The sequence below is a fragment of the Zonotrichia albicollis genome, chromosome 9 (genome assembly GCF_047830755.1).
Source record: "Zonotrichia albicollis isolate bZonAlb1 chromosome 9, bZonAlb1.hap1, whole genome shotgun sequence".
In the NCBI taxonomy this organism is placed as follows: domain Eukaryota; kingdom Metazoa; phylum Chordata; class Aves; order Passeriformes; family Passerellidae; genus Zonotrichia; species Zonotrichia albicollis.
This window is the reverse complement of record NC_133827.1, coordinates 20,647,745-20,671,671: the sequence shown is the minus strand read 5'-3', so window position 1 is coordinate 20,671,671 and position 23,927 is coordinate 20,647,745. Positions and strand designations below refer to the sequence as shown.

At 57.8% G+C, this 23,927-nt stretch overlaps 1 protein-coding gene across 27 annotated transcripts in view; it reads left to right on the top strand.

The window, feature by feature from the left end:
- The window catches only part of KIF1A (kinesin family member 1A), a 42,680-nt gene extending 18,765 nt beyond the window's left edge, over positions 1-23,915 (top strand). For 4 of the 27 annotated variants that reach the window (XM_074546840.1, XM_074546836.1, XM_074546844.1 and 1 more), the window contains 34 exons: positions 831-910; positions 1,169-1,275; positions 2,218-2,301; positions 2,408-2,588; positions 2,680-2,752; positions 2,992-3,085; positions 3,197-3,345; positions 3,490-3,668; positions 3,754-3,891; positions 4,710-4,967; positions 8,428-8,546; positions 8,657-8,742; positions 9,027-9,165; positions 9,769-9,934; positions 10,250-10,340; positions 10,707-10,825; positions 10,967-11,022; positions 11,640-11,748; positions 11,859-11,925; positions 12,015-12,099; positions 12,417-12,522; positions 14,520-14,546; positions 15,975-15,998; positions 17,408-17,522; positions 17,739-17,872; positions 17,995-18,056; positions 18,167-18,312; positions 18,522-18,734; positions 18,883-18,960; positions 19,217-19,341; positions 19,474-19,620; positions 19,724-19,916; positions 19,992-20,110; positions 21,120-23,915. In XM_074546840.1, the coding sequence (XP_074402941.1) occupies positions 831-910; positions 1,169-1,275; positions 2,218-2,301; positions 2,408-2,588; positions 2,680-2,752; positions 2,992-3,085; positions 3,197-3,345; positions 3,490-3,668; positions 3,754-3,891; positions 4,710-4,967; positions 8,428-8,546; positions 8,657-8,742; positions 9,027-9,165; positions 9,769-9,934; positions 10,250-10,340; positions 10,707-10,825; positions 10,967-11,022; positions 11,640-11,748; positions 11,859-11,925; positions 12,015-12,099; positions 12,417-12,522; positions 14,520-14,546; positions 15,975-15,998; positions 17,408-17,522; positions 17,739-17,872; positions 17,995-18,056; positions 18,167-18,312; positions 18,522-18,734; positions 18,883-18,960; positions 19,217-19,341; positions 19,474-19,620; positions 19,724-19,916; positions 19,992-20,110; positions 21,120-21,162 (3,912 nt within the window). In that variant the 3' untranslated portion in view covers positions 21,163-23,915. The remainder of the gene's footprint in view (positions 1-830; positions 911-1,168; positions 1,276-2,217; positions 2,302-2,407; positions 2,589-2,679; positions 2,753-2,991; positions 3,086-3,196; positions 3,346-3,489; positions 3,669-3,753; positions 3,892-4,709; positions 4,968-8,427; positions 8,547-8,656; positions 8,743-9,026; positions 9,166-9,768; positions 9,935-10,249; positions 10,341-10,706; positions 10,826-10,966; positions 11,023-11,639; positions 11,749-11,858; positions 11,926-12,014; positions 12,100-12,416; positions 12,523-14,519; positions 14,547-15,974; positions 15,999-17,407; positions 17,523-17,738; positions 17,873-17,994; positions 18,057-18,166; positions 18,313-18,521; positions 18,735-18,882; positions 18,961-19,216; positions 19,342-19,473; positions 19,621-19,723; positions 19,917-19,991; positions 20,111-21,119) is intronic. The other 23 variants (XM_074546854.1, XM_074546856.1, XM_074546851.1 and 20 more) reach the window with 10 other exon arrangements.
- The last annotated feature ends 12 nt before the right edge of the window (positions 23,916-23,927 follow it).

Genomic DNA, 23,927 nt, shown 5'->3' with positions numbered 1-23,927 from the left:
GACCCAGAGCAGGAAAGGGCTGTGAGGGACTGTTAGGAAGAAAACCAGACAGTGAAATTCAGCCTGCAGGTCGGGCTTCAGGTCTGCACTGCTTTTGGGTGAACCTCTGGGACCTGCTCTTTTTGGATGCATCATCTGGTGCACAGTCAGTGGAGGAAAACGGGCACTTTTACTGCCTTTTTGACCTGGCAGAGGGCAGGGTTAGATCAATTATCGAGAGGAACTTCTTCCCTGGGAGGGTGATTAAGCCCTGGCACAGGTTGCCCAGAGAAGCTGTGGGTGCCCCTTTCCTGGAATTGTCCAAGATCAGGTTGGATGGGGTTTGGAACAACCTGATCTACTGGAAGATGTCCCTACCCTTGGAAAGGGGGGTGAAATGAGATGTGGTTTTATGTTCCTTCCAACCAAAACCATTCCACGATTCTATACTATGGAATTATATTCTCACAGTGAGAATATAGTGAGAATATTGCTCATGTGAGAAGGGTCCTGCCCCTGGAGACTCTGAGCCATATCAGGGAAAGTTTTGGCTTTGTGTTGGGCCTGTTTGGAACATGAATTGTCAAAGGTGGCCAGAGGAAGGGTAGCTAGGACTCAGCCCTGTGAGGAGGAGAGCAAGGAAGCTTGTGGAAGCAGGGATCCTCATGGCAGCCTCTCTGTGCAGCCCCCTGGAAAAGTCTGGACGTGTCACCATGAAGATGCAGAGGGCAGGAGAGGCTGTGCAGGGCAGCCTGCAGTGCTGCTGAGCTCCCTCCTTGCTGCAGAGCCCCCTCAGTGCCCGGGCAGGCAGGCAGGGCACTCAGGGATGGCTCCGTGTTTGTCCCTCCCAGACACCGCACTTAGTCAACCTGAACGAGGATCCGCTCATGTCCGAGTGTCTGCTCTACTACATCAAGGATGGCATAACAAGGTGAGGACCAGGTCCCTCCAAGGAGGGAGAGGTGGGAGCACTGTTCCTATCTCAGTGCCTGACTTCCCCAGGTGGGCAGGGGGGTGACAGCTGTCCCCAGGCTGGCCACTGTTCCCAGGGCATCCCCAAAGCACAAATCCCCAAGATTTCGGTCCTGCAGTGCACCAAGGGTTGCTCCTGTCAGCTCCAAGGATGGGGCTGGGGGGAGACTCAGGAGGGGCTGCTTTGAGGGAGGATTGAGCTGGATTTCCCCTGCAGGGTTGGCCGGGAAGATGCTGAGAAGAGGCAGGACATCGTTCTCAGCGGGCACTTCATTAAGGAAGAGCACTGCCTGTTCCGCAGTGACACCAAATCTGGTGGTGAAGGTACTGCTTGTCTGGAGGGGCTTCCCTGCCCTGGGGACCCATCCCTCTGCATCTCCTCAGCCCCTGCCCCCAGATGAATGTCCTGCCCTCCTCAAACTAGTTGGGCTTTACTGCATGGCTGCTCCATGCTTCCAGACGAGCTACATCCCTCCTGGCTGGGAGGGGAGCTCGCACAAGGCATGTGGGAAGGAAGCAAGGTGAGGAGATCTGTGAGGGTGTTCACAGGGGTTCTTGGATGAGAGAAGAGGCAAAGGATCTGACTCTATGTTTCAGAAGGCTTGATTTATTATTTTATAATGTATATTATGTTAAAACTGTACTAAAAGAATGGAAGAAAAGGTTTCATCAGAAGGCTGGCTAAGCTAAGAATAGAATCAGCAAGAATGATAACAAAGGTTTGTGGCTCGGGCTCTGTGTCCAAGCCAGCTGACTGTGATTGGCCATTAATTAGAAACAACCACATGAGACCAATCACAGATGCACCTGTTGCATTCCACAGCAGCAGATAACCATTGTTTACATTTTGTTCTTGAGGCCTCTCAGCTTCTCAGGAGGAAAAATCCTAAAAGGATTTTTCATGAAAAGATGTCTGCGACAGAGATCAGGGCAGGATGGCTGAGCAGACTGTACATCATTCCCCCTCTCAAGATGTGGAGCAGAATCCACTCCTCAAAATAGCAGGAACCTGGGTGTGAATGAGCTGTGGGAGATGAGCCTGGGGAAGCTCTGGGGTCTCCTCCCACATGCAGTCTCCAGCTGCCTTTATTCCTTGGGACTGCTCTGATTTACATCAGGTTGGCTGAGTCCTGTCAGCTGCCCATGGAGTGGGTGCTGCTGGTGGGTACCAAATGTGGCTGGGGTGGCTCTCCCTCCCTGAGGCTGCTGGAGCAGAGGAGCAGCACGTGCAGGATTCAACCATCTGCTTCCACTCTGTCTCCACAGTGATAGTGACCCTGGAGCCCTGTGAAGGTGCTGACACCTACGTGAATGGCAAAAAGGTGACGGAGCCCAGCATCCTGCGCTCAGGTGGGTCCCGGGGCTGGCAGGCCAGAGCTGCTCCAACCCCCCTTCCTCCCTGCCATGGGGGCCCTGCACGTTGAACCCACACCTTTCCCCGTGCCCACGGCTGCAGGAAACCGCATCATCATGGGCAAGAGCCACGTGTTCCGCTTCAACCACCCCGAGCAGGCTCGGCAGGAGCGCGAGCGGACCCCGTGCGCAGAGACGCCCGCAGAGCCCGTGGACTGGGCCTTTGCCCAGAGAGAGCTGCTAGAGAAGCAGGGCATCGACATGAAACAGGAGATGGAGCAGCGGTGAGAGCACAGCCTGAGGAGCTGGGGAGCTGGGGGTTCACTTCCAGCTTGGTTCACTTCCACCTTGGTTCACTTCCCCATTTCCACCTAGGCTCCAGGAGCTGGAGGATCAGTACCGGAGGGAGAGGGAAGAGGCAAATTACCTTCTGGAGCAGCAGAGGCTGGTAGGTGGCTGGGACATGGCTCCTTCTCAGGCATGACTGAAATCCTGGCAGATGTTTGTGTGGGGTGGGTCTGTGTTCTAAAAATAAGGGCAAATGTGTTGTTCCTGGAGTTGTCACCACGAGCACTGATCCAGAGAAGGGAGGAGGCTGTGTTCCTGCAGGGAAGAGGAGTGTGATGTGGCAGCGTGGAGGAAGGTCACACCAGTGGGTTGCATCGCCCCTTTTCCTGTTTCCCCCAGGACTATGAGAGCAAACTGGAGGCACTGCAGAAGCAGATGGATTCTAGGTATTACCCTGAGGCAAATGAGGAGGAGGAAGAACCTGAAGATGAAGGTGAGGGCTGGGAGCCACCAGGAGGTTTTGATGCTTTCTGTGGCAGCATGAGGAGTGAACTGTGGGTTGATGTCCTGGTAGTGGTGTGACTGTCCCTCCTTGTGCCCACAGTGCAGTGGACAGAGCGAGAATTCGAGCTCGCCCTCTGGGCCTTTAGGAAGTGGAAGTGGTACCAGTTCACCTCCCTCCGTGACCTGCTCTGGGGCAACGCTATCTTCCTCAAGGAAGCCAATGCCATCAGCGTGGAGCTGAAAAAGAAGGTGGGTGTGCCTGGGCTCCTTCCTGCCTGGCTGCAGCACCCACAGCACAGGCAGCCAGGAGGTGCTGAGGAGAGCTCTCCAGAGGCAGCACATGAAGCCTTCTGCCGTCCCAGGTGTCTCACCAGCCCCTCTGCCCCTCCCCAGGTCCAGTTCCAGTTTGTGCTCCTCACGGACACGCTGTACTCGCCTCTCCCTCCCGACCTGCTGCCCCCCGATGCTGCCAAGGACCGCGAGAAGCGGCCGTTCCCCCGCACCATCGTGGCCGTGGAGGTGCAGGACCAGAAGAACGGGGCTACGCATTACTGGACCCTGGAGAAGCTGAGGTGGGTGAGATGGCTGTGCCAGGAGGGTTTGGCTGCCCACAGCCCTGTGTCTCACCACCACCATGGGCGTCCCCTGTGCCCGCAGGCAGCGCCTGGACCTGATGCGTGAGATGTATGACCGAGCAGCAGAAGTGCCTTCCAGCGTCATCGAGGACTGTGACAATGTGGTGACAGGCGGAGACCCTTTCTACGACCGCTTTCCCTGGTTCAGGCTGGTGGGCAGGTGAGCGCTTTGGCTCCTTCCAAGCGTGGCTGGCACCCACAGAAGGTCCTACAGGAGGATGTGCTGCCAGTGCCACCCACGGCGTGCGGGGCGCTCAGCCCCCGTGTGACAGCTCCAGTGTCACAGCTCTCCTGCCAGCGCCCCGAGGGGCGCACCAGCTGCTGGCAACGCTGCTGCTGCCTGCCTCACCCAGTGCTGAGAGCCACGGGCTCCAGCTCGGGGGGTGTGGGGGCTGTGGCTGTCCAGCAGGCAGGGATTCTGTGCCCTGGTGGGCTCCACGCGGTGGGCATGCGGTGTCCCTGTGCACGCGCCGGTGTCTGAGCGTCCGTCTGTCTGTGCAGTGTGTGCCGCGTGTCCCCTGCGCTTCCTGCGCTGGATGGAAGGGTGCAGGGCCAGCAAGGAGCATGGGCCACCCTGGAGAAGGCTGGGGCAGGGCAGGGGGAGCAGGGGGCTGAGCTGTGTGGCCTGGAGGCATTCCCCCGTGCTGTGGCACAAGGAGGGATTCTCTCCAGCAGCAGGGATAGTGGCGAGCCTTTGTGCCACCTGCTCTGTCCCTTCGTTCCCTGCAAACCCAGCAAAGGGTGTCCCCAGCATTCACATGGTTCCGTGGGTTGCTCTTTTGTCTGGCTGTTGGTGGCTTTAGAGATGCGCCAGATGGGCAGGTCTTTGTTCCTAATGTCCCTCGATTGAAGCGGACAAAAAACCCACCCCAAAACCTAACCAAGAAAAAAACCAAAAAAAAAAAAGCAAAATTCCTGTTCTTTCTGTTTGGAACAGCTGGTGTTAACATGTCTTCTATCTTGTTGTACTAACCTTAGTTCAGATATCTCTGGCTGCAACAGCTCTCCTCTTTTCAACACATGCATGAGCGAGCGCATGGCTGATCTCACCCCCTCCCCTACCTTCTCGAACCCCGACTCCGACATCACCGAGCCTGCTGACGAGCAGCACCAGGGGCAGGAGGAGGAGGAGGAGGAGGAGGAGGACCTGGAGGAAGACATCTTTCCGGAGTGCCCGCTGTGTGATGGCCGGGATCCATTTTACGACCGCTTCCCCCTGTTCAGTTTAGTAGGAAGGTTGGTGAGGTTTTAGGAGAGCATGCCGGGAAGGACCTAGCTCTTTCGCATGAGGGAGCTGCTTTTGGACACGACTCCCACCTCCGGGGCATCCCGGAGGTGCAGGCTGGGCTGGGACTGCCACCAAGCCCGGGTGCCTGGCAGGGTGGGGAGGTCCCCACTGAGGTAGGGCTGTGAGAAGCATAGCGGGGGAAAGGGATGGCAGGGGAAGGTGGATGGTGCCTTATGTGGGCACCTTTTTGGGCACATTGTCTTTTTCCCCTGAAAAAAGGGAGCTCTGCTGTGTCTCCAGCACCAAAGGAACCAGGGGAGCCACCTGGGGGCATTTCTGTCCCAGGAAGGAGCACCTCCCACCCGACTTGGGATGACCCTATGGTGCCACTGACTGGGGCACACAGGCACTGCAAAACCTTGTGTGCCTCTGGCACTGCATTGGTCAGGGTGAGCCCCCTGAATCTGGAGGCTTGGATGTCCCCAAGTGGTTGTGGGGATGAAGCTGAGGGGAGTGAGGGGAGAGCTGGGTGCAGAACAGAGTGCCAAAAGCAGTGTTTGTTCCTCCAGCTCCAGCCAGTGCTTGGCTTGGGGGCATACCTGCCAACTTGGCATAGATGTCCAGGGAAGTTGTGGGTGTAGGCTCCAGCTCCTCTTTAGCAGGAGCCAAGGACAAGAAACTTTAATTTCTCATACCTGTTGGCTGGAGACCCCTTGGGCTCCACCAGTCTTGGCCTGGAGAAGCCCACCAGCTGCCCCAAACCTGGCTGTGCCACAAACCTGGAGCCATCTGCCCATCCCTAGAATGCTCTGAGGAGCTGCCAGCTTTCTCTGGGTTTTCCCAAGGGGGTGTGCACCAGGAGCTGTTCTGAGAGCCTTTGCCTCATGCAGGGGCTCCCTGACCAGGGTGAGCTGGGGCTCCTCTTCCTCAGAGGGCCAGAGCCAGGCAGCGTGGTGGGAAGGAGGGAGCAAGGCAGGCAGAGAGGGTGGAGGTGGGGTAAGAGTCCTGCAGCCTCAGACCGAAAGAGCTGGGTTCTTCCCCTTTTATTTTCTTTTTTCATTTTTCCTTATTTAAAAGAAAACAAAAAAACATATCAAAACAACCCCAAAACTCTCAAGGGCACCTCAAAAAACCAACTGAGGCCCTGTGGCAGCGGCCCCACTCCACGCCAGGGGTGTGTTCCCCAGAGCTTGGTGCCTCCTGACTTCTTTTGAGTCTGCCCTGGGTTTGGCTCCCCGCGCAGCAGCTCCGCCGGCCACATTTCTTGTGAAGTGTGCTTGGATTGGTTTATGATTGGATCATTGTCTTTGGTTTTCCTTTCTCTCTTTCTCTCTTTCTCTCTTTCTCTCTCTCTCTCTCTCTATGTCTTTCTCTCTTTATCTCTCTCTCTTTCTCCCTTTCTCTTTCTCTTTCTCCCTTTCTCTTTCTCCCTTTCTCTTTCTCCCTTTCTCTTTCTCTTTCTCTTTCTCTTTCTCTTTCTCTTTCTCTTTCTCTTTCTCTTTCTCTTTCTCTTTCTCTTTCTCTTTCTCTCTTTCTTTCTCTTTCCTTCTCTCTTTCCTTCTTTCTCTTTTTCCTTCTTTCTCTCTTTCTCTCTTTCTCTCTTTCTCTCTTTCTCTCTTTCTCTCCTTCTTTCTCTCTTTCTCTCTTCAAATTTTTTTTAATTTTGGTTATTTTAAGGGGTTTTTTTATTCTTTTTTTTTTTTAGCTGCTGGCTCTATCTCTTCAAAGCTTTAGCAAAAATTGGAGTCCTTTCACTTTTATCTTCCTTTGGAAAGGCTTTTCTTTGATCTGAGCATGCCATCTTTGCACCTCACCAATCTTGTGGTTAGTGTCCCTGCCCTCCTTCCTCTAGTGACACACTTGTCCCCCTCCTCCCTGCCTGCCCCACCTCCTTCCCACTCCTCCCTTCCCTCTCCAGTCCTCGGCTGCCACTCCAGCTGCCCTGTGGTTTTGGGTGGGTGGGTGCACACAGATCCCTGCGCTTCCGAGAGTTCCCTGTGGGCTCTGCCCCAGCCACGAGTCCTGCTGGGAACCCTGCCATGGTCTGACCTCCTGTTCCCAGTGCCATCTGAGAAGAGATGGGTTGAGATGGACCCATCAGGAGATAAAGATTTGGCAACAGCTGCTTCCACAACTTGAGTCCTTTGAGATGCTTTTGGGTGGAAAAAGCCTCAAGGAGCATTGAAGGTCAATGGGAGTCACCAGAGCAGGGGGAATCTCCGGACTTGGGGGTTGGGATGCAAGGGCAGGGCTGCAAGAGCCTCCTGGGCACTTTGGGGTGACACTGAATTTGAAGATTCCTGTGAAGCTGGGATGCCCTGAGCAGCACAGCAGAGATGCAACCCTCATGGGAGCCTCCTGCAGGAGAGATGTCCTGGCCAGCCCCCAGCACCATCGCACCCCCACCACATGCCAAGATGCTGGTGGGTGCCACAGGGAGAGGTGGCCGCATCTTGCTGGAAGTGGTGCTGCCAGCTCACACCTTTGGCAGGGAGCTCAGTGCCAAAGGTGACTTGTCACCGTACAGCATGCCACCATGGCCAGAGCTGGATGACCATTGCAAGCTGACCGTGAGGCAGAGGGAGGCAGCAAGAGGACCCAAAATGCTGGAGAAGCAGAGAGCAGTGGCCTGACAGGAGGTGCTGGCAGAGTCATGGTGCAGCCGTCATGTTGGACTCCAGCCACTTTGCCGTGGTGGCATCGGTGACCTGGATGCTGCAGAGGAGAGCAGGGAGGCTCCGACCTGCCAGGCGTGCTGTCCATCCCTGTGACCTGCTGGCAGGTGGCCCAGGACCCTGAAGCCATCTGTGTGAAGGGATGGGGAGGGGGGGATGCACAACCTGATGCTGCCAGCCGCACCATGCAGCCTCCCTCCCAGTGGTCTCCAACACGGCGGGCAGAGCCAGGGCCAGGAACCCCCAGCAGGTTCACCTCTGGAGGTCCAGGACCTTGTCCTCCAACCTCCTTCGCTCCTGACAGCCTCCATCTCCCTTGTGACCCTTCCTCCCCCCTGTCTTGCCCCTGTCCTCCCCGTGGTGACTCTGCAGCTACCCCCCAGTCATGTTGCAGCACCTCCTGCCCAAGTTCTCCAGCTCTCTAGCACACAGAAGGTCCTCCCGCCCTACGGCTTCATGGTGGCACCAGCGCAGCCCTCTCCCCTCCTGCCTGCCACGGAGGCGCCGGTCGGAGAGGTCTGCAGCTCTGGTGTGTTCTGTGGTGTTGTCCATGGCGTGTGGCACCCTCCTGCCCACCCTCCTGCCCGCGGCACGCTGCCTGCCCGCTGCCCCAGCCCCTCCGCCTGGCCCTGGCTGCCTTCTCTTTAGTTTTGCTTTGCAGCGCTGCGGTCGCGCCCTGAGCAGTGACCTGGGATCCCGGCCACTGCCGGCCACGCCAGCCGTGCCTGGGCACCCACGGGTGGGAGCAGTGACCGCTGTCCCCCCTGTTGTGTGTCCCCCCCTTCTCTGGCAGGGCCTTTGTCTACCTGAGCAACCTCCTGTACCCTGTGCCCCTGGTGCACCGCGTGGCCATCGTCAGCGAGAAGGGCGAGGTGAAGGGCTTCCTGCGCGTGGCTGTCCAGGCCATCTCAGGTAGGAGGGAACCCCACCCTGCAGAATGTGCCCCTGGCATCCCCTGCACCCTCTGTGCCCCTGGCATCCCCTGCACCCTCTGTGCTGGCTCACCCCAATCTCTCCTCCAGCGGATGAAGAAGCCCCTGACTATGGCTCTGGAGTGCGGCAATCAGGGACAGCCAAGATCTCCTTTGACGACCAGCACTTTGAGAAGGTAAGGTGGGGCTGGCTCTTGGTGGATGCCCATGGACCTCAGATCCCTGCCTGTCACCTCGGTGCTTCCCCATGGGGACCCCCAGGCTCCTAGAGGTGGAGGGAAAGCAATGTGCTCTTGGTCCACCAAGCCTTGGGTACCCACCGGTGCATCCTGCTCTCGCCCATGTCCCAGGGGGAATACAGTGGGGTGGGAGAGGAGAGCTGGAGGTGCCTGGGTGCTTGGGATGCTGGTGGTGGTGCAAGCAGGACCACCAGAATGCCTGAAGTCCCCTCATGGCTCAGTTCCAGTCGGAGTCGTGCCCAGCTGTGGGGATGTCTCGCTCGGGGACCTCTCAGGAGGAGCTGCGCATCGTGGAGGGGCAGGGCCAGGTCAGCGACGTGGGCCCGTCTGCTGATGAGGTCAACAACAACACCTGTGCAGGTGAGCAGGGGTGGCAGGCACTGTGGGAGGGCTCCCTGCACCTCCCTGCCATTGACAGCCCACTGCTCCCATGGGGGGCTGCTGGCAGTGTCAGAGGGAAAAGCCTTGGAGATCTTTGGGTTCAACCTATGACACCACCTTGTCAACCACCATGGCACTGAGTGCCACAGCCAGGCTTTTCTTAAACACCTCCAGGGACAGTGACTGCATCACCTCCCTGGGCAGCCCCTTCCAATGCTCAATCACCCTTTCTGTGAACAGCTTATTCCTAATGTCCAGCCTGAACTTCCCCTGGTGCAGCTCAAGCCTGTGTCCTCTTGTCCTGTCAGTGGTTGTGTGGGAGAGGAGAACAACCCCTCCCTGGCTATAACCTCCTTCCAGGGAGTTGCAGAGAGTGATGAGGTGTCCCCTCAGCCTCCTCTTCTCCAGGCTAAACACCCCCAGCTCCCCCAGCTGGGTTGGACAAGGATTTGTATTCCAGACCCTTCTCCAGCCTTGTTGCCCTTCTCTGGACATGCTCCAGCATCTCAACATTGTTCCTAAATGTTCCTAACACCGGGGGGAAGACACCCTGCCTTGCTAAGGGCCTTTTTCTCCCTGCAGTGACCCCAGAGGATCTTCTGGACAGCCCAGAGAAGCCTGCACAGGACGGGCCCCTGGAGGTGGCTTTGGACCACCTGAAGCTGGGCAGCATCTTCACTTTCCGTGTGACAGTCCTGCAGGCCTCCAGCATCTCTGCAGAATACGCCGACATCTTCTGCCAGTTCAAGTGAGCCCCCAGTGCCCCCCAGCCCTGCTTCCTCCACCAAGCTCCAGCCATCACCTGGGGGCTCCTGGTGAATTTGGGGTGTTTCCTCCACCCCTGAGCCCTTTGTGGATGGGGAGGCAAAACCACGGGCTGTGAAATCTGCCCAAGCACTTGTTTAGTCACTGGCAAAAGGCAAGGAGAGCCTTCAGCTTCAGGGGGTCCTGTGCCAGCCAAGGGGGCAGGCAGCAGCCCAGGGGGAATAGACTCTTGTTGTGGTCCCTTGCTTTAACTCCCCATCCCTGAACAGCCCCTGAACAACCTTCCTTCCCTCCACAGCTTCATCCATCGCCATGATGAGGCCTTTTCAACAGAACCCTTGAAGAACACAGGACGGGGGCCACCCCTGGGCTTCTACCATGTCCAGAATGTGCGTACCCCTCTCCCACCACCCCTCTGCTCCTGCACCTGCAACTGCTGGGATCTCTGCAGGACCTTGGCTGGATCCTCTCCCAGGGAAGCAGCTTCCTCCTGCCTTTCCCAGCCCCTCACAGACACCCAGCTAGCCAGGCTTAGATGGGGTGGACATGCAGGAAAAACACCAGAAGCCACTGTTATACACCTGAAAAGGCTGGGATTTCACTGCATGGTCTTGGTGGAGAGAGGGAGCATGGGTGAGGGATGCAGGGGACTCAGTCTTACACCCTTCCACATTCCAGCTGCTGTTGCTGGCTCTGTCCCCTTTCCCAGATAAACTGCCCTGTCAATTGAACCATGACAGCTCTTTCTCTTCTAGATCGCTGTGGAGGTGACAAAATCTTTCATTGAATACATCAAGAGCCAGCCAATTGTGTTCGAGGTGTTTGGCCACTACCAGCAGCACCCCTTCCCACCTCTCTGCAAGGATGTCCTGAGGTGGGCACATCTGGGCCACCCCCAGCCCCTGCCTGTGCAATCAATGGGTGCCATGGGCTGCCTGGGGACCCAGCGTGGGGCTGGCTGGGTTTGGGGTGCCTGGTTTTGGGGGTGCTGTAACCAAGCTGGTTCTGCCTGCAGCCCACTGAGGCCATCCCGACGCCACTTCCCCCGTGTGATGCCACTCTCCAAACCAGGTAGGGAACCTGGCCTCCTCCTCCTGTACCCACTCGTAGTTCCCATGTTGGGTGGGTGTCCCCTTCCCCAGAGGCACCACAAAATGTACTATTTTATTTATTTCTTATGGGCCATGGCACTCTAAAGCCCTAGACACCCACTTCCCAGTACTCAGCAGATGGAAAGCTCCCTTCTCACCTCCTGCAGAGCAGCAGGGGGAAATTCTTTGCCCTGGGTGGCTCAGGTGGCTCCCCAACCCCAGTGTCCCTGAGAGACCCAGCTGTGGGGGTTTGGCTGTGCAGTCAAAACAGCAGCTCAGGGGGAGCATCCTCCCTGTGGTGGTTCCTGAGCAGTGCCTGGAGCAGCACTGTGTGATTTGGGATGTGCAGGCACACTGTGCACTGTCCCCTCAGCACCTGGGGATGGCTGAGGCCAGTCTCTTGCTGACACCCCACATTGGGCAAGGGAGAAAGCCCTGCCAGTGATCAGCAAGGTCCCTGGGATGAGGCTCTTGTTGCTGCCTCTATGCATGCCCTGAGGTCCCTGCCTGCTCTGCCCTTCCCCTGCCATCATGTTCCTCATTCTGAGTGCCAGCAGCAGGCTGGACCTCTCACCTGTCTTTTCTGCCCCACTGCAGTGCCTGCCACAAAGCTGAGCACCATGACTCGGCCCAGTGCTGGCCCCTGCCAGTGCAAGTACGACCTGATGGTTTTCTTTGAGATCTGTGAGCTGGAGGCCAATGGAGAGTAAGTCCTGCAGGGAGAGGGAGAGGGAGGCAATGAGGGGTTTTCCCAGTGCTCAGCACCTCTGGGCAGGCTGGCAGGATTCTGTTTCATGCTGCAATCCTCTCTTCCAGCTACATCCCTGCTGTTGTGGACCACCGTGGAGGCATGCCGTGCCATGGCACCTTCCTCCTTCACCAGGTACTCTCTGCCCAAGGTGCTGTCCTAGCTGACCCCTGCTGGGACCTGTGTTAACTGCTGTCCCTTCTCTCTGGCCTCGTGGGTCTCAGGGCATCCAGAGGAGAATCAGTGTCACCTTGGTGCATGAAACAGGCAGCCTCATCCGCTGGAAGGAAGTGCGGGAGCTGGTTGTGGGTAAGCCAAGGCAGCCCCCAGTCCCAGCATCATCTCAGACTCATCCTCTTCTTTCTTGCCCACATTCCCCTGTCCCCACATGGAGCTTTATGCCTTGTCTCCCCTCCTGCCCTGCAATAGTAAAGCAGTGGTTGGCTGGCAGGTGACACTGGGACACTGCATGGGCAGGACACCTCAGCCCCTGCCCCCGTGTCCAGGAGCTGGACCAGGATCCCTGGTGCTGGATGGCCGGGGGGGCTGCAGGCAGGCACTCTGCCCCTGCCTTCACAGGGACCCTCTGCTGTCACCTCAGAGGTAACTCTGCGTGTGTGTTTCAGGTCGGATCAGGAACACCCCAGAGGCAGACGAGTCTCTCATCGACCCCAACATTCTGTCCCTGAACATCCTCTCCTCCGGCTACATCCACCCCTCCCAGGATGACCGGTGCGTGATGCTTTTTCCTTGCTCTTCCCTGCTGTGGTGAGGGATGGAGGGGTTGAGTAGCAGCCCCCCTGTCCCCCTGGAAGGCTCTTGGCCCTTCTGCTGACCCACTGCTGCCTTGAGGCAGGGTGTTTCTGAAGCTGCATGGGGTTTTGGGGTACAGGGCTGCCAACCCCCCTCCTCCTCCTCCTCCCCAAGGCCTTGCTGTGCTGGGGAGGGCACTAAAGGGAATTTGTGTGGGGGTGCTGCTCTCTGGTGCTGCCTGTGCTGGGCTGGCACAGAGAGGCAGTTGGTGCTGGTGCCAGGAGGATGTTCCAACTCCGTGGCTAGAGGGGAGCACTATTTATCCTGTGTCCCAGCAAAATTGCTGGAAAGGCCACTTGGCACCCATGGCAGATCCCTGTCTGTGTGTAAGTAATGCAGGAAAACCATTCCCACCCACTGTGGGTGACTCCAGGGATGCCCATGGTGCAAGCAGGACCAACCTGGGGACCACCTGTTGTTCCCTATTCCAGGGGGCTGTCACAGAACCACAGAGTGGTTTGGGCTGAAAGGGACTTTAAAGATAATCTCATTCCAAACCCCCTGCTACGGGCAGGGACACCTTCCACTAGACCAGGTTGCTTAAAGGTGTCCCCACTGTAGATTTGGCAGGGTGTGAAAGAAGCAGGACCAGAAGATTTGTTTTCTCCAAGGTCTTCCTGTGTGAGTTCTGCAGTGGCAGGGGGAGTCGTGGGTATGGAGGGCAGAGCTCTCCTCTGCACCAGGGCTTCTGGTGGAACTCAGGGGACTGGTGGGGGTCTCTGACAGAATGTGTGCATGCAGGCAGCTGTGACAAGACAGGGATGGTTGCTGCCAGCACTGGGAACAGCAGGACTGGTCCTTGGCTGTGTGTGTTGTGGTCACTGGTGTAGGAACATCCTGGCGAGGAATGGGGAACACTTTTTCCTTCATCTGCTTTGTGATCACCACTGAACCAAGGAAGCCTGTCCCAAGGCAGGGTGGTTTTGGGGGAATGATGGGGGTTTGGATAGGATTTGGTACCCTGAACACTCTCATGGCAGCTCCTGGACCTGGCAAAGCAACTGGCACAGAGCATCTGAGCAGCAGAGGCGAGTCCTGGGCTCAGCACGCATGCAAGTGTCAGACCAGGAGACTTTGTCACAGCCTTGGGGGTACACAAGGAGGCCAGATGGGGATGGTCAGACAAGGAGAGCCAGCCCAGTGGAGCAGTGGTGTTTTTTTTGCTGGGAGCTGGGTGGCTGTAGCACCTGTGGGCTCTTGGGGCTGTACAGTTTTTCATCAGCTCCTGATCTGTTGGATTGTGTGGTCCCTGATGCAGCCATATGGGATCTTCAGCATGCCTAAGGTAGCCTGGCAGGAGAGGTGCTTCCTGCTCTGCCTTCCGCCCCATGAGTCCTGCAGGACAAGGGGACACGGCTCGGGCTGGGGGGATACTTGGGGTGTGCAGAGAATTGTGGAGACTGGGGGCCCATTTTGGGGGCACAGACAATACTCATGTCACATCTGTCCCATATCTATTCCACGGAGCCTGCCCGTGGTGAGGCAGGGGGAGGAGGGGGTGGCCAGCTGCCTGCAGGGCGCTAGCTGCAGTGCCCCCCACTTCCACTCCACATGCAGCCATGCATGCTCCCCCCTGCAGCTGTGAGGACAGGCAGGAGGAAGGCAGAGAGCAGAGCCAGCGCCCACTTCACCCTCCTCCCAGCCGCTTGCGCTCCCCGCTTTGCTGCCTTGTGCCACGCAGCCTCCATTGCCTGGAGCAGCCCTGGCTTCCCCTCTGCAGCCTCCCAGCGCCCCGGAGCCCCTCAGGAAGAGGCTGGGAGAGTGATTCAGCTCTCTCCTCGGCACCATCCATCCCCGCATCGAGCGCCCAGGGTGGAGGCGCGGGGGGCAGCGCCTGGTGTCCCCCCTCGCTTCCCTCAGCTGCTGCTGCCCATCTGAGCCCACACTAACCATGTGATTGTTTTGTGTTTTCGCAGGCAGTTTCTTGATTCGGATATGCCTAGGTATTATTTGTTTCCATTGGTTTTTTTTCCACCCCTCCTTCTTCTCTCCTTTCTTTCTTTCTACCCCCTTGCCTCGGCACGCTCACTCCCGCCAGAGGCAGCACTTGGACATCCGGCCCCTCATCCCTTCACATGCCCCATCCCTCCTTCCCACTGCGCTGGCACCTCTTGCTCACTCAGCCCCTTTTGCTGTTGGTGTGGGCCACGCTCTGGCTGGCTGCCGCTCCCCCTCGCACGCCTGCGTCTCCATTGCCTGATTTGGGTTTTATTCTTGCTTTTGGACTTTGCTACTCTCCCATCTTTTCTGGCACCTGGCACCAAGTGTGCCGGACCCTCCATTGTCTCCCGCCCCAGCCCCAGCTCAGCCCCTGGTACTGCTTGGAGTAGCTGCAGGGCTGGTGAGGACAGTGGAAGTTTTGGGGCTTGTCCTGCCCTGTTCTGGGCACATGGTGACGCTGGCAGCAGTGCAGTTGGCAGCAGTGCAGTTGGGGTGGCAGCAGCTGACCACCCTGTGCACGATGTCCTGTGTGTGTAGGTGCGGCATTCGGGCAGCGTGTGTCTGTGTGTAGGTGTGACAGAGGGTGCACATGGGGCACAGACTGTTGTACCCCTGTGGAAAGGGGCTGTTTGGGGACTGCAGGCTCCAGCTGGGACCACTGGGTGAGTCTGGCATGTGTGTGAGAGGTGCTAGATTTGTGGGTGTGCCACCAGCCTCTGGATGGGAGCGTTGGTGAGGCCTCAGGGCAGGGGGCACCACTGTGCCCCGTGGCAGAAGAGGGGCACGTGTCTGGGAGACAAGGGATGGAGTGTCCCGAGTCCTGGCACATACCTTTGTGCCTGAAGGTTGTCCTCCCTGCAGCAACTCAAATCTGGTGGTGCTCAGAGATGTCTGAGGGCAGAGCAGCATTCTGTCCCCTCCCAGGGTGCAGGAAAGTGGGTACAGCATTGATCCAGCCCCCCCCACCACAAGAGAGGTGGGTTCACACTGGCACTGACTGTGATCTCTCAGCACAGTGATGCTTTCCTCGTGGACCAGGGGACGGGCCAAGGAGTCACCTGCTGTGTGAGTGGCAGTGGGAATCTCATCCCCCCAGCTGGCACTGTCCCAGGGGACTGCACTGGGCAGGAGCTCCCTGCCCTGGGATGGCACAAGGGCAGAGTTAAGGGCATAGGGAGCGCATGTGCTTCCTTCCCAGCTGCTGAACCATGAGGAAAGTGGGAGGCAGAGGGTTTTCACCCAGGCTGGCAAGCCTCTGTCTGCCCTCGCTGAGCTCCCTTTGGTCCCCACTTTGGGTTCAGCCAGGCTGGAGCTCCTGTGGCCAGCAGTGCTATTATGTGCGAGTCCCTTCAAGGGGGGCTCTTCTGACCTGTCGTTTTTCTGTGTGTGTACATGTGTGTGTTTGTCCTTGGGTCACCTTCCACTTATAGCATTTCGCTGGGAAATGACACTAGGTATTTCACGCGCACCTGCTCGGTCTGGTCCCTCCTGCTTTTCTCTTCTTCCCCTTTGCCTTGTCCCTTTGCTTTTTGCTCTTTCTGCCCTCCCCTGAGGCTCCTCTTCTCCTCCTCCTCCTCCTCCTCCTTGGGGAGCACTCTTTTCTTAAGCAACCTGTGTCTGCAAAGCAATCCTTTGCCTTGGCTGTGTCTCACACCGGTGGGATTATGTGTTTTATACACCTTCTGAAAGCGTCACTCTGCCTCTTCTTCCAACATGGGGGAAATTGCAGTTGAGAACCTCTCCCTACTCCTGCTGGCTGCCCTGGCTCTTGTTAAAATTGCTCCTCAGCCACCTGGATGCTGCTTCAGGGACGTGCTGAAGTGTTCTCACTGAGATATGGCTGAAGCACAGCTTCCTGAGGGTGCTTGGGCAGGAGCCAGGGCCGCAGCAGCTCTGGGCAGTTTTGGGGAGTGGGTGTACCATAAAGCCAAGGCTGACCTGGGAGGGAGCCCAGGAGTGGTGCAGGGGGTGCAATGGGGATCCCCCATGCTCTCTCACCAGAGCCACCTCCTGCTTCCTCACCCTCAGCTGCTCAACCCAAGGAGGGCAGATGCCACTCTTGATCTGGGTGAGCTGTGCCGTCCTCTCTGGGATCCTGTAGGCATGGGGAAGTGGGACCAGGTGTCCCCTGCTCCTTCTCCCAGCCTGGGAGCCATGGAAAACACAGCAAAGGGGCCAGAGGCAGCAGAGTGGGAATGGGGCTGGCAATGAGGGTAGAGCAAGAGCCAGGGGAGACAGCCTGACAGGGGCCGGCCACCAAATCATAATCCTCAGCTTCTCACTGGGGCCCAGGGCTGGCAGACAGGGGCAGCCCTGGGGAAGGGGACCTGGCTGGTGGGGGGGCTGTGCTCCCAGAGGTGGGCTGGCAGCACACCCCCAGTGCTGAGCATCCTCCCTCCTTTCCCTTCTGGCCATCAACAGCCGCTCCTGGCAGGGACTGGGAGGTGCTGTGCCCAGGCTGGATGGTGGGGACTGGCCCGGGTGCACTGGGGGTGGCAGCCCCTTCTCTGAACACAGGGGTGGGGCATGAACCCTCCTTCGCCCTCCTTTGCCTTCCTAGCCTGCTGTGCCTTGCCTGCTCCCCACCTGAGCCCCCACTCCTCCGCGGTCCCGCCTCCCCAGAACCCCGGTCCATTGGCCATCGCAAGGGTGCCGTGTCCCCTCCCCACCATGCCTTGTGCCCTTTGCCTTGAGCCTGTGTCCTCTGGAGTGGCTGTCCCCATCTGTCCCCACTGCGCATGCATGTCTGTGTGTCCTTGCAGGCCTGCTGCAGCGCTGTGGGGGGGACAATGACATCTCTTTGCTCGCCTGCCAGGGGTTGCAGGGAGGTTGTTTTACTGGACCTGCTGGGTTTTTTTGGCAGGACTTTCTACCAGTTTGAGGCGGCGTGGGACAGCTCCATGCACAACTCGCTGCTGCTCAACCGTGTCACCCCTTACCGGGAGAAGATCTACATCACCCTGTCAGCTTACATCGAGGCAAGGACCTTGCTTGGGGTCACTATGCATAACAAAGTCTGGTGTTTCCCCTGCTGTTGGGGTGCAGCCAGCGTGAGCCCTTCCTTATCTACTCCTTATGGGGTGTGGGGGCCATGTGGGACCGTGGGACTGGAAGCTGCTGGGCACAGGGGAGGGAGAGACCTGCTGGGCTGCCACCCTGCAGCACCTCTGACACCTCCCTCTGCCCTGCTGCAGATGGAGAACTGCACTCAGCCCGCAGTCATCACCAAAGACTTCTGCATGGTTTTCTACTCGCGGGATGCCAAACTTCCTGCCTCACGCTCCATCCGCAATCTTTTCGGCAGCGGCAGCCTGCGGGCTTCTGAGAGGTACAAGGATGCTCCTGTTGGGGACTGGAGCTCTTCTAGGGCATCCCAGCAGCCTGGCTAAAAAAAATTGGGGTGTGGGGATGGGACAAAGCCAGTAATGCCTCGCCTGTCTTTGCTCACAGCAACCGCGTGACAGGAGTCTACGAGCTCAGCCTGTGCCGTGTGGCTGATGCCGGCAGCCCAGGTGGGTGCCACGCCTCTGCCCAGGTGTTCAGCTGGGACAGGGAGGCACAGCCAGGCCTTCGGGTCAGGGGCTGTGTGTCTGTCCCTCCAGCTGTGTGTCTGTGCCCACAGGCATGCAGAGAAGGCGCCGGCGTGTGCTGGACACCTCTGTAGCCTACGTCCGGGGAGAGGAGAACCTGGCTGGCTGGCGGCCCCGCAGTGACAGCCTCATCCTTGACCATCAGTGGGAGCTGGAGAAACTCAGCCTGCTGCAAGAAGTGAGAGTCTGGGCTAGAAATGGGCTGAAATTGTGCAATTCACAGCTCCACTGGGGGGATTCCCGGTGGATGGCACGGCTGTCTTGGTTTTGGGAGGAGGCAGGAATGGGGCTGTGCTGCCAGTAGATCCAAAATTATTGAGTAAATGGGGTTAAGGGGGCCTGGGTGTGGGGAGAGGGCCACCCCTGAGCCTGAGTGTCTGTCCCCAGGTGGAGAAGACAAGACACTACCTGTTACTGCGTGAGAAGCTGGAGACCACTCACCGCCTGGGCATGGAGACGCTGTCCCCCTGCTCCAGTGAGGATTCTGAGTCCCGAAGCACCTCCTGCATCTCCTCCCCACTCTCTGCTGATGGAGCGCCTGAAAGCCGCACCTCTCCCCCTGAGACCCCCAGCGAGAGGCAGAAGGAGCTGGCTGTGAAGGTACCATCCTGCAGCAAACCCAGCTTGTGGGGATGAGGCCAGGAAGTGGCTTCCACAGGGTGCCTGGGGGTTGTGGCTGGAGGAAGCCAAAGAAAAGTGGGAGGTGGAATGTTCCTCATGCCCCGCTGTCCTCCTCCTCTCTCTGCAGTGCTTGCGCCTGCTCACGCACACCTTCAACAGGGAGTACAGCCACAGCCATGTCTGCATCAGCGCCAGCGAGAGCAAGGTACTGCTCTGCCCCTGGGCTGGTGGGGCCAGGGGGGATGTGTGCCTGGGTGGGGCCAGATGGGCACTGTGGCACAAGTCATGCCTCCTCTGGGGTGTCTGCTCCCCCTGCTTGCTCTGGTCTTTCCCAGAACTGGTGGCTCTCAGGACCCTGCCAGCCAGGGGCCTTGCCTCTCCCTGTCTGAGCAGGAGCCTCGTCCTTTGCATGCGCCTGGCTTTGCGCAGAAACTCCAGTTCACACCTCCATTACTCCACAGCTGTCTGAAATGTCCGTGACCTTGATGAGAGACCCTTCCATGCCAGCTCTTGGGGTCACCACTCTCACCCCCTCCTCGACCTGCCCATCACTGGTGGAAGGATGTTACAATGCCATGGAGGTCAGGTAAGAAGCTGGCTGGGAAGTTCTGGTGACAAATCCCAGGCAGAGCAGCTGTATCACTGGGACACAGTCCTTGTCTGTGGATGTTCCCTAGCCATCACTCTCCCTACATTCCATCCTCTCCTGCTTCCCCAGACCCCCCCAGGTTTCCTCCAGGGCAGAGAGCCCCGATCTGGAGCCTGTGATAGAAGGAGAGCTGAAGAAGTCCCCAGCCCGCCGGCCTGAGGAAGAGAAGGAGCCGCAGCGGTTGCTGGTGCCCGACATCCAGGAGATTCGAGTCAGGTAGGAGCAATCAGGGCAGCAAGCAAGGGGAGCACCTATGGGCAGGGGGGCCATGCCCTACCACTGCCACCTCCTCATGCTCTGTATCCCACCCCTTCTGCAGTCCCATCGTCTCCAAAAAGGGCTACCTGCACTTCCTGGAGCCTCACACCAATGGGTGGGTGAAACGCTTCGTGGTGGTCCGGCGTCCCTACGTCTACATCTACAACTCGGACAAGGACGCGGTGGAGAGGGCCATACTGAACCTGTCCAAGGCCCAGGTGGAGTACAGTGAGGACCAGCAGGCCATGCTCAAGGTAGGGCACTGGGAGCCAGCCCCACTCTGCACACCCCACTGAGGGGAGCACTAAGCTCTGGCTCTTCCCCCGCAGACCCCGAACACGTTTGCGGTGTGCACCGAGCACCGGGGCATCCTGCTGCAGGCGAGCAGTGACAAGGACATGCACGACTGGCTCTACGCTTTCAACCCTCTCCTGGCTGGATCCATAAGGTACCAGGGGCGCCTGGGGGAAGGGGCATGCACAGAAGCCATGGCTGGGGGGCTGCAGGCTCCCGGTGCTTTCCTGCTACAGCCACAACTGAGTGTGGGGAGCATCTCCTGTGCAGAGCTGTGCTGGGATAGGCTTTCAGCTGGCAGAACTTGGACCAGATTAATTTTGAATTCAGCTCATCCACATTTAAATGCTTCAGTCTAGGGCCAGATTCCAGGTGGTACAGAGGTGTTGTTGTGCTGAGCTCAAAGCAGGATCCATGCCTGGTGGCAGGGCCTCTGGCCTGTCACTGTTCTTGAGACCATCCCACAGAGTTTTTGAGACTGTTAAGGAAACTTTCCTGTCTCACCATCCCAGAGCCACTCTGGAGTCACACAGGAGCCACCTGAGGTGGGACTGAGGCCCCTTCACAGCAGGTGGTTCCTTGCTTGACTTCTACACTCACCTCACACTCTCAGACAAGGTTTCTTAACTGGCTCAGTCACAGGTTTCCCACTGCAGAGTCTCAGACATCTCGATCCTTTAAATAATTTAATCACGGTGCAATAACAAAGTAACAGCTGGAGCTGGGTGCCTCTGAGAAAGGAGCCTGAACAAAGGGAACCCTGGGCTTTTACACCCTTTTAGTCCCTGTGTCCTTCACCTGGCCGTGCCACAGGTCCCTGTGCCCTTTGTTATGCAAACGCTGGGCAGTTCACAGGCTCTGGCCTCAGGCTGCCACCCCTGCAGCTCAAATCAGCTGCACACCAACCTCCCTGCACTAAATGTTTTCATTCCTCAACAAGACCATCCCATGGACTTCTTGAGATCACCTCAAGCTGCAGGACTAGGAAAATAGGAATAAATGCACAGAAATCTGTGTGCTCTGGCTAAAGAGACTTTAATTCTATGTCCCTCCAGCTGTCTGGATTCAAGTATCAGCCTGGATGCAGGACACTGAACCTGGGAGTCCACACCTCTCCTTGCCCACATTTTTTAACACCTTTTGTCCCTTGTTTTCCAAATCAGATCCAAGCTGTCCAGAAGGAGAACAGCCCAGATGAGAATCTAACCTGAAAAATACCCTCCACCTCATCCGTCTGCCAACAGGATCAAGATAGCTGATTCTGTCTGAAGACTCCCCATGTTAATATCTGATCTTTCACACCATCTGCTGCCCCAGCTCTCTGCTCCATGGAAGGATCTGTCTTGATTCACAGCTTCACAGGGGAAACTCACTTCTGTTTGTAGCTGCAAAAGCCTGGACCCGCCTGGGCAGGATTCCTTGTGCACGTGCCATCTTCTGCCTGTCCCTCCATGGGTGACCTTCATATCACACCATCTAACGCTCCAAAAAAAGGTCCCTATCAGAGGGGAGGGAGTGAGAAAGGGTGGTTTTGGCTAAAAGCTGGTCTTTGATCTAGAGAGATGGGAATGCAGCAAAGCTCAGAGCTGGGAGAGCAGGAGGAATTGCCCTCAGGCGAAGGGAAAGTGGTTAATTTAGATGTGGGGTTTCCCTAATTTACCGATGTTTCTGCAAGAGACAGCAGAGTAAGATCAGGTGTCAGTACTTTAAGATTATATTTATAAAGTATTTATTTCTATTTACATCACAAAAATCCCCCAAGTTGAGTCCTGGCCCCCAGCCAATGCCTCCCCCAGGCAGGGGAGAGCCTTGGTGCTGGGCCTGGGTTCCAGAGATGCCTTCCCAGGACACCCCTGGCTTGTGCCTGGCAGCAGTGCAGCTCTCACCCTCACTCCATGCCCTTCCCCAAATATTTGCTTTGCCTTCCCCTGCAGCTTAAACTACTTTTCCCCTGAGCAGTGGCCAGACAGCCCACCATGTCTTCCCAAAGAAGGCAATTCCTACCTGTCCCATCTACCTCTGGAAGGGAGGAGCCCACAGTCTGAGCTGGCCAGGGCACCCTGTCCCTGCAGGTGGCTCACTGCACTTTGGAGCTTGGTCCTACTGGAGGGAAAAGGAGAGCTCTGGGTATGGCTCTGTCTGTCACCCCACGCTGGGCTCCCCTTTCCAACAAAAAGCACTTAGGCCACCTCCCCTATCCCAGCCTGGGACCCCCAGATGTCTCATCCAAAGGGATTTCCCACTCTTAGGGCAGGATGCCAAGGATCCCAACCCTGCAGGGAGTGTGGAGGTTCAGGTGGAATAGGAAAATTCCCCAGGAGCCATGACTAGGAATGACTATCCCACCCTACAGGATTCTTCTTGCCCTTTCCCAAAAGGGCCTGCACATCCCTTCTTCTCCCAGCAGGATGACGAACTCAAAGCAGATGAAAGGGTGTCAGGCTGGGGATGGGGCTTCTTTTTTTCTGTTGTAGCTGGTGTTTTCTCACTCTTCCTCTGCTGCAGAAGCGAGCACCCACCTCCCCCCACCCTGCCTCCATCAGCATGTTAATCTGGAGGCTTCCTGCACAGGAGGTGTTTTTGCTGAAAAGACCTTCTTCCTCCAGCCATCACTGCTTCCCACCTCCTCCAGCAGCAGCTCTCCCTCTTCTCCCATCTCTCACCCATGACTAGATGTTTTTGTTCAGGGCTTCCCAAGTGGCCAGCAGCATCTGGCACAGCTCCGTGCTGGAAGCTGAGCACCTTCCTCTGTGCATCTCCCAGGCACCCCCCAGCTCTGCTGTCTCTTGTCCAGCACGGCTGCGCCTTGGCTCTGCCACACCTCCCTGCACTGTCTGTGGGGTGTGATTGTGTGTGTGTGTGCGTGTGTGTGTGTGTGGGACGTGGTGCTGTCTTCTCGTTACACTCGTGTTGTGGGGGGCACGGATAGGCAGGGACGTGGCAGAGGAGCAGAGGCTTGCACTGGCCCCCTTGCTGCATATCAGGCACCCTTTAGCTTGGGTTTCAGGTGACAGAAAGAGTTTGGGGATTCTTCTTGAGCACATGCTGGTTCTGCCTGGCCTCGCCACAGCTCCTTGGGCATCTTGCCCCATTACTACAGCCCAAATCTGCAGTGGGGCTGCTCCTCTCAGCCCAGCTCCCCTGCCCAGGACAACCTCCCCAGCAAACTGGGCTGTTTTCCCCTCTGTGATCCTTTTAGACCTGAAAGGGCCGACTTGTGCCCTTTCTGTATGAAGAGGTGCCAGCCTGGAGGCACAGAGGCTGAGCTGGGGCAATGCAGGGGCCCAGGCTGCAACATCCTGGCTCCCGTGCTCTGAGCAAGGACTAGTTAGTACCATCCCAAATGTCACTGTAAGAGCTCAGGGTGGACAAACAGGGAGTAGCTGAGGGGAGGCTCCTCCAGAATGGAGGCAGCTTCTGGCAGAGATGAGACCAGTGTCTGTCAGGGACCAGACACAGGTTCACTGGCCAGGGCTGTGTGGTGCTGCCTGTGCCACAGACAAGACGCAGCCAGCTGAAGGGCACCCTCCAGCCAGAGCCGAGCCATGCCTGAGGCCAGCAAACCTGCAGAGCAGACGGCTCGGCTGGAGGTGGGAGCCGAGGGACTCAGAGCTGCCCGCTGGATGCGGCACACGGGCCGCCTGCCATCTCACAGCAGCGCTCTGCACTCCTCGGCACGGCCCTGGCCCCATCCTCTCGGCAAGGAATGCACACCGGAGCTTCGAGCACGACGAAAGCCCAACGGGAAGGGAAACTGCACAGGGCAGCGGGTGGCACGGAAGGCAGGCGGGCACCGGAGGGCGGACCGGGGCCAGCGGAGGAGGGAGGCGGCGCTCCCCGTGCTCCGGTTCCCGCCTGCGCTCCCTGCCGTGTGCCAGGGGGGCGGTACTGCGGGTCCTGGCCGTCCGTGCGCACGTGAGGCTTGTTCGGTTCTGAAATAAATGTCGCATTTAACGCAACTCCCGTGCGCT